General features: G+C 54.8%; 1 protein-coding gene across 1 annotated transcript; it reads left to right on the forward strand.

The window, feature by feature from the left end:
* Window positions 1-3,591: 3,591 nt before the first annotated feature.
* Window positions 3,592-7,892, forward strand: LOC121663491 (olfactory receptor 14J1-like). Its single transcript, XM_042025797.1, has 3 exons — window positions 3,592-4,535; window positions 5,762-6,295; window positions 6,596-7,892. The coding sequence occupies exons 2-3, from the start codon at window positions 5,785-5,787 to the stop codon at window positions 7,036-7,038; spliced, it is 954 nt and encodes a 317-aa protein (XP_041881731.1). The 5' UTR covers window positions 3,592-4,535; window positions 5,762-5,784; the 3' UTR covers window positions 7,039-7,892.
* The last annotated feature ends 3,401 nt before the right edge of the window (window positions 7,893-11,293 follow it).

Here is an 11,293-nt window from a genome sequence, read left to right on the forward strand (position 1 = left end):
ATTAACGAGCTGAATCGATTATTAGAAGAAGCAGCAAATGATACTGTTAAAATATCCAACAGCACATCCTGTGAGCTCCGGCAAACATGAACGGGGGCTCTGCAGACCTGCATGGCCTTGGATTATCTGCCTGCTGGCCAAGGAGGAACCTGGGCTATTCTAGGACAGGAATGCTGCACTTCTGACAGTGATGGGTTTGAGGTCCAAGAGTCAGGAATCACCTCGATGGAAATAGCAGTGGAAGAGTGGCAGAAAGAAGAAAATTCTTCTTGCAGGGATTGGCTTTAGGGCTGTCAAACTGGAGGCTGCTGCGAAATGCATTTGTGGCAGTCACCGTAATCACTGCAGTGTGAGCACTTGGTGTGTTATGATTCCATGTCAGAGCTGTTGTGACACTTTGTGCTGGGAAATGGAGCACTGAGACTTGTCTAAAAAGAGACACAGTCTCAAGAAAAAAGGGGGATTTGATAAATAACAGAGAATAGCAACTAATGAGGCATGTTTTAAAGGAATGTGAATTGTAGCTCTGAGTGATGACCTCGAGCAGCACTTAATTGAAGAACAAGAGGCGATGCCTTTATGCCTAATAGCTAAATCTCAGACTCTGTAATTGAAAGAATTATTTCAATTTGTAATTCATCTCTAGGTCAAAGGAGCAATTGAAGTTCCAAGGCCTGAACACCCCCTGAGTGAGGCCTTGTGAACAACAGGCCCTGAGCGAAAGCTGACCTCTCAATGAACCTTCCAGTCAAAACTTTTATTTGTATCCGCTCATAAATAAAATCTTATTAGCAATATGATCCACCTGTCTGTTCATGGGTGAAATGTGGATTGACCTCTCTGAATTTAGAAGCCGGACAAGGCCCCATCTGGCTTTGTTTGGGGCTGTATGGTCAAAGTCAACTCCCTTGGCTCCTCCTTGAGCCCTGGCCAGGGTTAGGAGCAACCCAAGAGGAGGATGAAAGCAGATGTTCCCGCACTAGAAGTGCTGTCAGTTTGTTTCTTCAGCACTGTCAAAGCTGGGCCCTGTCCCAGCGGGGTTGGAGCCTCAGCGGTGGCTGGAGGCAGCTGCAGGAATTCCCAGTGTCCAGGAGTGGCTCTCCAGTCCCTGGCTGGGACAGCTTCCCCCAGCTGATGGGTGGCTCTGGGTGATGGTAAAGTCTGAGGGGAACTGGGGCTGGATCTTGGTTAATCACTGCAGGCAATCTTTGGCAGTGATGATTGGGGGCATTGCTGAGCTGCTCCTTTTGTGATTCATTGCTAATGATTATGTGCTTTGCTGAGCTTATGCTTCTGTGACTTTTTGCAGATCTGCATTCTATAAATTACACAGTTCCTTCAGTTGGTGTCTGTGTCTTTGGTGCTGACCCTGCCCACTGGCAAAACAGGGCCCCATCCTGCCTGAGTGTTACCTGGGAAGACAAAAACCCTCACTCCAAATGTCCCCCCTTCCTCCTTGCCCCCCCCACTTTATACACTGAGCATGAAGTCCTGTGGTCTGGGGTATCCCTGGGGTCAGTTAGGGTCACCTGTCCTGGCTGGGACCCCTGCCAAGCTGCCCCGCACCCCCAGCCCCTCCCCAGCGTGGCCGGACGAGGGGCAGGAAAGGCCTTGGCTCTGTGCAAGCTCAGCAAGAACAAAAACATCTCTGTGTGAGCAACGCTGTGCTCAGCACAGAGCCAAACACAGCCCCAGAGAAAGGCCTGGCAAGGAAATTCCCTCTGGCCCAGCCCACAGCAGCACCCCATGGCCACCCACCATCACCACGGCTCCACGGGTTCCTCTCCATGCCCCTGACCTGGCCACGGGACCTTGGGCTGGTGGCCACGGCAGCCGCCTGTGGCCCAGGGCTCCGTGCCCATGTCCATGGCAGCAGTGCCCGGCCACGGGCCCTGAGTGCAGGTGACCGTGCCAATGCCCATGGCAGCGGGGCCAAGCGTTGGTGTCCGTGGCACCAAAGTGAGGAACGGGTCCCTGTGGCTGCTGCCGTGGCACCTGAGGGCATCAGCGAGTGTCACTGCAATTGTAGCTGGCACCAGCCCCGGCACCGCTCTGTCCTGAGGGCTGCCATGGCAGCCGAGGGCAGCCACAGCTCTGCGGGCAAGTGGCCACGGAGCCTGACTGCAGCAATGGGTCCTGGGGGGGTTTCCAAGGGAACTGGAACTGATGAGGGTTGCCATGGCATCCAAACCCTCCAGTGGGGGCCAGGGAAATGTCCATGGCAGTCCCTTGCAATGGCCTACTGCAGGTTGGGATGATAATCCACCCACACAGCTGGCCCATGACAGGCCTGGAATGGTCTTGGTGGCAGCTTGGGCTTGGCACTCATTGGAGGAGGGTGTCTGTTTTCAGTGGGGGACACTCAGGAGTTTCAGATTGCTTCAAAAAAAATAAAAGGGAAAACGTCCCCACTGCCTGAGTGCAGCCAGTTCTCTGAGCAAAGCAGGTCCCAGGTGAGTGAAGAGAGACAGGATGGGGCTGGGAATGTGGAGCAGGGTTGTCCACACTGGGTCAGACCTCAAGGCACAGCTTCTGTGACCAGACCAGTCCTCCTGAGGAGAGACTCTGCATCAGTGTCAGTCACAGAATGCTGCAATCACCTCTTCTCTGAAGAGAACAGCAATAAAACACACCCCTTCAAATAGGAATGAGCATTTCTTAGAAGCTCTTTGAAATATTTCTCCATAACTGGAGAAGGAAACCTTCCTAATGAACTGCACCAGGCCAGAGGGAAATCAAGGCAGAGCCAGGGTTTGTCAGTGCTTGCTTGATCCTAACGAGCCCCGTGGTGCATTTGGGGCTGAGCCCTTGAAGCTCAGGGCCTGAGAGGAGATTGCACAAACCTTTCCAGGAGTCAAAGGCAGAGGAAACACCCAAAGTGTCTCGAGGCATTGATGGGTCCCACTGAGGTCCATCCCAAAGACAGGCTCCTCATGGACTCCTTGGAGGAGAGAATTGGAGGCTGGGATTGCCCAAAAACCTCTCAGAGCCTCAGTGTGGGAAGGAAAATCCAAACTACCTTAAAAACCTTGAGTATCTCAGAGCATTAATGAGCCCCACTGAGTGTCAATGCAAAGCTCTCAAGGGACTCCTTAAAGTAATTGGAGATAATTGGAGGCCATGATTGTACAAACCTCTCATAGGGTCGATCTCAAAAGGGAAGCACCAAGTACTTTAAAAAAATGGAAGTACCCTGAAGCATTAATGAGCCCCAGTGAGTGTTGTTACTGACAAAGAATCTCCAGGGACTCATTAGAGCAGATAATTGGGGGCCAGGACTGCACAAAGCTCTCAGAGACTCCCAGGCAAAAGCCAAAGTCCTTTGAAAACCCTGCAGTCCCTGGGAGCATTCAGGAGCCCCCAGGGCCATTCCTGACCAAGGCTCCCCAGGGACTCCTTCCAGCAGATCCCTGAGGCCACTGGGATGTGGGGGGATGCTGAGGGCAGGACAAGGGGCTGACAGTGCCCAGCCTTGCTGGGGCTGTGCCAGGAGGCCCCAGGGCCTCAGGACAAGGTGTCTCCTCCCAGCCCTTGGTGGCACAGACGCTGCTGTGCCCCAGGGCACCGAGACTTGGCTCCTCTTTGTTCCCCTCTCATCCCTGCCTCCAGTTCTCTGCTCTGACTGGAGCCTGGGGACACTTTCTCAGTTGTGTCCCTCACTGGGACCCATGAAAACTTCCAGAAACTTTGAAGTTCAGTTCTGACCGGAATTCTTGAGAGGTTTGTGCCAGTCCCTGTCAGGGACTGATGTTCAGGGCCTCAGCACCAAGGCCCGAGAGGGTCATTCCAGTCCTTGTGCTGTGTGTGTGCTGCTGAGCTGGGCCGGGCTCCTGGCACAGAGGCAGCTCCTGGCAAGCGGCAGCGCTGCAGAGAGACAGCTCTGGCCAGGAGCAGCTCCTGGGCACAGCCCAGCAGGGCTGGGGCACTGCCTGCAGCCAGCCCGGGCACAGCACAGAGGCACACAGGGCTTAAACTCAGCCGGGGCTGGGAGCCTAGAGCAGAGCTCACTGAGGGCTCCTCAGAGCAGAAATCCTCAGAGCGTTTGAAACAGTCATTGTCTGGCTGTGGGAAGAGAAGCTGCAGCTCCTGGAGGCATCTCCTGAAGCTGCCCCATCCCACAGCTTTAGGACCTTTCCGGAGCACTCTCAGAGTTGCTGCAGTCTGGGGGATGTGGCCCCAGGGCCGGGCTGGGTTTCCCTGCTGCAGCACCCAAGGCCCAGCACAAGGCAGCTCCTGTTGCCGGGCTCTGCTGCGGGGCTGAGCAGCCGGGGCTGCAGCCAGGGGTGCCCAGGGCTGTCCTGCAGAGCAGGGTCCTGCAGCCCAGGGCGCTGTGCTGGGGCAGGGACTCTGCTGCCTGCCAGGGGCAGCTCTCAGCCAGCCCAGGGAGCTGCTGCAAGCACTGGGGGAGAAGCTGTGGGGGGAAGGAGCGACCCTGAGCAGGGCAGGTGCTGCTGCTGAGAGCTGCTGCCTGGGGCAGGGCTGCTCCCAGCTCCAACCAGCCTGGGCACAGCACCGGAGGACACTTCCCAAAGAAGGTAAGCCTGGGATTGCTGTAAAGATCAGGAGCTTTCCTGAGACTGTTTCGATTTCCTGCTTGGAGCAGGGTGGGAAGGTTGGGGGATGAGAGAAGCAGAACAGGAGTTGTAATCCCAGAGTCACAGAACATTCTGAATCTCTGCCCTGCCCTCTCAGGCACAGCACCACGTCTTCTCTTGTTTCTGCACTCCCCATGTATTGTCACTGTTATCTGGTGCTCTCAGGGAGGCTCTGGGGTTTGCAGCAGCTGAGTCAGGCTGCCAGGCAGGGCTGTCCATGGCAATGGGGTGTCCAGGCTTCCCCGTGCCCTGTGGGGCTGTGGGCAAAGCAGTCCATAGGAAAGGGGAATGAGCTGAACCTCTCTCCCTGAGATACCATCATGGGCATACCCAGGACTCTCCTCGATGTGTCCTCCCAAGCTCTGAGCTGCCTTCCTGGGTGCAAATCTGTGCCAGAGCCTCTCGGAGTCCTCTGAATGTCCCCCGGGGAAGTGCAGAGATGCCACAGCTGAGGAAATGCTGCTGAGTTTGCCAAGGGCACCGTGAGTGCCCCTGGCAGAAGGGGGTGCTGAGACCTTGCTCAGAGACCTTTAGAGAGTGTGAGATTCAGGGATCCCTCTGCTCTGGGCAGGATCTGGTTTATTCCAGGGTGACCCAGGAGTGTGACTGTGCTCTGATTGCAGCCAAAGGGGCAAGCCCAGGGCACTTGGGAACAAGCCCATGCAGCCCCTCAACTTGCCCTCAGCCACAGGGAATCCTTTGCCTCTCGCCTCTCTCAGTGGCAAACTGGGAGTGCAGCAGAAATGCTGGGGATTTCTGACCTCAGAGAACCAGGAATGATGTGTGGGTAGGAAAAGAATTCCCTCCATCTCCTCCCTGCCATCCCTGTCCTGTAGACCTGGGAGTGCAGATGGTACCAAGCCTGTCTGCATGAGGAGTGCTTCCACTGACAAATCCTGACTATCCAGCCTTGTCCCTCTGCCACACGGCCACAAACCCAGGGCAGCAGGGCAGGGATGGCTCCTTGAGAGCCCCCACGCACAGGCCTGGCTGCTCCTGGCACACTCAGACAGCACAAGTGGAGCTCAGGCAGGGCCCTGGGTGAAGGTTTTCCCAGAGCAGGAACAAGGGTGGGGGAGTCCCAGCAGGACAGTCTGCAGGGAATGGCACAGGTTTGGCTCCAAGCAGCCTGTCCTGAGTTGTGCCTGTCCTTTCTCCATGAACAGGTGCCCATGGCCAGAGACAGCAAATGTGCAACAGCAGCTCCATCAGCCCCTTCCTCCTGCTGGCATTGGCAGACACGCGGCAGCTGCAGCTCCTGCACTTCTGCCTCTTCCTGGGCATCTCCCTGGCTGCCCTCCTGGGCAACGGCCTCATCATCAGCGCCGGAGCCTGCGGCCAGCACCTGCACAGCCCCATGTTCTTCTTCCTGCTCAACCTGGCCCTCACCGACCTGGGCTCCATCTGCACCACTGTCCCCAAGGCCATGCACAATTCCCTCTGGGGCACCAGGCACATCTCCTACTCAGCATGTGCAGCACAAGAGTTTTTCTTTCTCTTCTTCCTCTCAGCAGAGTATTTCCTCCTTACTATCATGTGCTACGACCACTACGTGTCCATCTGCAAAGCCCTGCACTACGGGACCCTCCTGGGCAGCAGAGCTTGTGCCCACATGGCAGCAGCTGCCTGGGCCAGTGCCTTTCTCTACGCTCTCATGCACATGGCCAATACATTTTCCCTGCCCCTGTGCCAGGGCAATGCCCTGGGCTGTTGGAGTCCCTCCCCCGCCGTGTAGCCCTGGGAGAGGGGCCCTGAGGGCACAGACACGGGGTTTCCCTGCCCCTGCTCAGCCTCGTTCCCATTGGTTGGTTTGTGTTCCCTGCGCGGGCAGAAGGACCCTTGGTCCCGTGACTGGAACAGTTCCTCAGCAGAGCTCCGGCCATGCGGCTGGAGAAATAAACATCTCTGAAACATCTAGCAAGAATCTGTCTGTCCATATATATTTCCTTTCCACGGGACTCCTGATTTGATATATGCATGTTGCAGTTTCCCCACTGCAACACTGGGCCAGTTCTTCTGTGAAATCCCACACATCCTCAAACTCTCCTGCTCCAAATCCTACCTCAGGGAACTTCGGCTCCTTGCCATTAGTGTCTGTTTGCTCTTTGGCTGTTTTGTGTTCATTGTTTTCTCCTATGTGCAGATCTTCAGGGCCGTGCTGAGGATCCCCTCTGAGCAGGGATGGCACAAAGCCTTTTCCACATGCCTCCCTCACCTGGCCGTGCTCTCTCTGTTCCTCAGCACTTCAGCATTTGCTCACCTGAAGCCCCCCTCCATCTCCTCACCATCCCTGGTGGCCCTGTCAGTTCTGTACTCGGTGGTGCCTCCAGCCCTGAACCCTCTCATCTACAGCCTGAGGAACCAGGAGCTCAAGGAGGCCCTGAGGAAACTGATGACTGGATACTTTTCAGAAGCAAAGAAGTGCCTGTTTTCTGCTGCATAGTTTTCAGAATGGAACTCATGACTGGCCCAGTCTGCCTTCTCAGGTCTTTGGTGGTGGTCAGTGGCTTCTTCTCGCCATAATTTTGTGCTCAGTGAAATGTTTTTATTCATCCCTCATCTAATTCCCTCTCTGCCTCTTGAATTTGATTCTGAAACTCTGTAAACTCTGTAAAATCTGTAAAATTTGTGCTATTGCTATATTTAAACAAAATAAACTACCTGTCAGGGCCTTAGTTATCTGGGATCCCAACTCTGACACCTGCATGAAGTTATAGGGGAGAGGGGGAAAAGAGTCCCAGCACAGCAGCACAACCAGGGACAATGACTCTTTCCACATCTGCTGTTCCACACTCTCCTCCCCAGCCCTTCTGTGGGCGCACAGCCAGAGTGCTCGGGCAGCTCGGTCACTGTCCTGCTGTGTGTCCGTGCTTTGACCACAGGCAGGGACAGGCCACGGACACTGCTGGGACACAGCTGGGCTCCACCACAGCAGCTCCATCAGCAAAGGGCACCTCCTGGAGGCAGGGCAGGAAGGATTAGGTCTTATTTTGTAGTTGCCTCAGCAATAAAACCTAAGGGTCTCAATGTTTTGCTTGTTCTCCCAGGGCTCAGTGGGGTGAGATCAGGGTCCCAGGGTGGCCTTCAGGGGACTCAGATCTGGGTCAGCTTTTGTGTGTTGATGGCCAGTGCCCATCAGATGGTGAATGGTCAGTGCTGAACCCTCCTGGGGCTCTCCAGCTTGTGCCAGGGCTGATGGCAGAGGAATGTTTGTCTGGACGGCCTTGGGAACTGCCAGGAGAACACAGGGGAGCTGCAGGGACAGTGTGTGCCAGGGCTCAGCAGTGAGTGGAGCTCACTGGGCACAGGCCTGTCCGGGCTGGGGTCACGCAGAGATAAAGGGCTGAATGTCTGCTGTGAGCCATGAGAGCTCTGCAGCCCAGGGGACACAGCAGGCACAGGGAAAGGAGTCTGGGCAGGAACTCGTCTGACCCTCGGGGAGCTTCCCCAGGAGGATCCAGGGCATCCCCAAGGCCACCTGCCAGCCCTGGAACAAGGAGGCACCCCTGAGCAGCCTCCCTGGGCACAGCAGAGCCTGTGTGGGAGGGCTCAGTGCAGGGAGCACCAGCAGCTGCCTCTGTGTCACAGCTGCAGCAGCCGAGCCCAGCAGAGCCAGCCCATGGCCCCGGGCAGCACAGCCCCCGTGCTCTGCAGAGCAGCACCCCCAGCTCGGGGCTCTGGGCAGCAGGGCAGGGGCTGCAGCAATGGCTGCTCAGGCCAGCACAGACGTGTTCCCCTGGGAAAGGCTCTGTGGCAGCTGGCACGGGCCAGGAGCAGAGCAGGAGCCCGTGTGTGTGCGCAGGAGCCCTGGCAAGAGGCTGCCCTGTGCCTGGGCCAGCAGGAGCTGCCTGAGGAGCCCCAGGGCCAACTCTCTGCTGCTGTGCTGGCCAGTGGGGCTGGCCCTGGGGCTGCAGGAGCTGCCCGAGCTGAGGATCTCCTGAGCATCCCAGACACAGAATCGCTGTCCCTGACCTGCAGTACCTCCAGTTCCTGCTGCAGGGCCAGACCTGACTCTGCTGCTCTGCAGGGGCAGGGAGAGCTGGACTGGGCAGTTCCAGGGAGAGGAAAACAATGGACCCCTGGTTATACGAGTCCCCACAGCGTCACACTGACCCCTTGGTTCCATGAGCCCCACAGTGTCACAATGGCCCCTGGGTCACATGAGGCCCCACAGGGTCACAAGGCACCTTTGGTTCTATGGGGCCACAGTGTCAATTTTGCCGGTGAGCAGGGTCAGCACCAAAGACACAGACACCAACTGAAGGAACTGTGTCGTTTATTATAATGCAAAAGTGCAAAGAATCACAAAAGGAGCAGCTCAGCAATGCCCCCAATCATCACTGCCAAAGATTGCCTGCAGTGATTAACCAAGACCCAGCCCCAGTTCCCCTCAGACTTTACCATCACCCAGAGCCACCCATCAGCTGGGGGAAGCTGTCCCAGCCAAGGACTGGAGAGCCACTCCTGGACACTGGGAATTCCTGCAGCTGCCTCCAGCCACCGCTGAGGCTCCAACCCCGCTGGGAGAGGGCCCAGCTTTGACAGTGCTGAAGAAACAAACTGACAGCACTTCTAGTGCGGGAACATCTGCTTTCATCCTCCTCTTGGCTTCCTCCTAACCCTGGCCAGGGTTCAAGGAGCGACCAAAGGAGTTGACTTTGATCCTACAGCCCCAAACAAAGTCAGATGGGGCCTTGTCCGGCTTCTAAATTCAGAGAGGTCAATCCACATTTCACCAAGGAACAGGCACAGAGGTCATATTGTTAATAGTACTTTGTTAATTAGTTCATGAGTGGGATACAAAGATAACCTTTGGTTGGAAGGTTCGTCTAGAGGTCAGCTTTCGCTTAGGGCCTGGTGTTCAGGCCTTGGAACTTCAATCGCTCCTTTGATCTAGAGATGAACTACAACTCCAAATAATTCTTTCAATTACAGAGTCTGAGATTTAGCTATTAGGCATAAAGGCATCGCCTCTTGTTCTTCAATTAAGTGCTGCTCGAGGTCATCACTCAGAGCTACAATTCACATTCCTTTAAAACATGCCTCATTAGTTGCTATTCTCTGTTATTTATCAAATCCCCCTTTTTCCTTGAGACTGTGTCTCTTTTTAGACAAGTCTCAGTGCTCCATTTCCCAGCACAAAGTGTCACAACAGCTCTGACATGGAATCATAACACACCAAGTGCTCACACTGCAGTGATTACGGTGACTGCCACAAATGCATTTCGCAGCAGCCTCCAGTTTGGCAGCCCCAAAGCCAATCCCTGCAAGAAGAATTTTCTTCTTTCTGCCACTCTTCTACTGCTCTTTCTATTGAGGCGGTTCCTGACTCTTGGACTTCAAACCCATCACTGATAACAGTGCAGCATTCCTGTCCTAGAATAGCCCAGGTTCCTCCTTGGCCAGCAGGCAGATAATCCAAGGCCATGCAGGTCTGCAGAGCCCCCGTTCATGTTTGCCGGAGCTCACAGGATGTGCTGTTGGATATTTTAACAGTATCATTTGCTACTTCTTCTAATAATTGATTTAGCTTGTTAATGTGAACTCCACAGGACGAGGCAGCGCACATGGGGCACAGGGTGAACCAGAATCTTTGGCTTTCTGAAATCCAAGGCACTCTTTGGGTGGGAAATGTTCTCTTAACATGAAACTCTTCCTTGCAGTTGTTGCTGAAGCACCCTAAAGGGAAGCATCACTATTTTTCCTCAGTCTCATTTGGGTTAGGAACAATAATTTGATTGTCCACGGAGATGATGCTTTTTAATTCCAAAATAATGTCCCCAAGGTCCTTTGCTGTTCAGCTTTACTGCGGTGTCGGGGGGTAACAGGGCTTGATGGGGTCCTTTCCCCTTTGGCTGGAGAGGTGCCGGGGTCCCAGTCCCTGAGGGGCACCCAGGCTCCTGGCTGGAATTTGTGTGGAAGTCACTCAGAGTCACATCAGCCTTCACACGGAGCCCCATGGATCAGAGCATTTTCCACAGGGGCCGTGGGGGCAAACAGGGAGATTGGGTCTGGCAGGATCTGTAAAACAATGTCCTGTAACATCTCCTTGTTCTCACACAGAACACTTGGCTGCAGGGACACATTCCCATCGTTCCTGCCCAGGTTCCAGGATTCAAACAGTGTTGTCTTTCCCCAGAGCTGTTCCTTCAGCTGCCTCGGGAGGGCCATTGGGCCTCTGGACCCACACTCTGGCTCCATTATTAGGACTGCTGGATCCAAACCCTTTATCTCCACCAACAGTGGTCATTTGAGGCGGATCTCCTTTTTTCACAATTGTTCATAAAACTGCAGTATCAGTAATTGTGCTGGCCTGTCATGGGGTTGAATAATTCAATCTTGTTCACTATGGTTTAACAGAATTACTTTGATTTCTCCTTGATAATCTGCATCAATTCCTCCTCCCATGACATGAACGCTTTGCAAGGCCAAGCTCCAGCGAGCAGTTATCAAACCAAAGTGTCCCGGAGGAATCTGAATTCCTATTCCTGTATTGATAATTCTCACTTGCTTCTGATTTATCCCAATTAATCCTAATGCAGGAAGGCCCAGCCTTGCAGTCTCTGGGGTGGCCCTGTCAGGGGCCATCGCACCCAGAACGATTTCCCAGGAAGTCCAAGTCTCCCTGTCCATGGGTGGATTTGCAGACTGGGTGCAGCTGGGCACACCCAGGGGTTTCCATTTCCCCAGCAGGCCCA

Source organism: Corvus kubaryi, unplaced genomic scaffold (genome assembly GCF_017639235.1).
Source record: "Corvus kubaryi isolate FWS band 111438036 unplaced genomic scaffold, C.kubaryi_AGA036_p1.0 37284, whole genome shotgun sequence".
NCBI classification, from domain to species: Eukaryota; Metazoa; Chordata; class Aves; order Passeriformes; family Corvidae; genus Corvus; species Corvus kubaryi.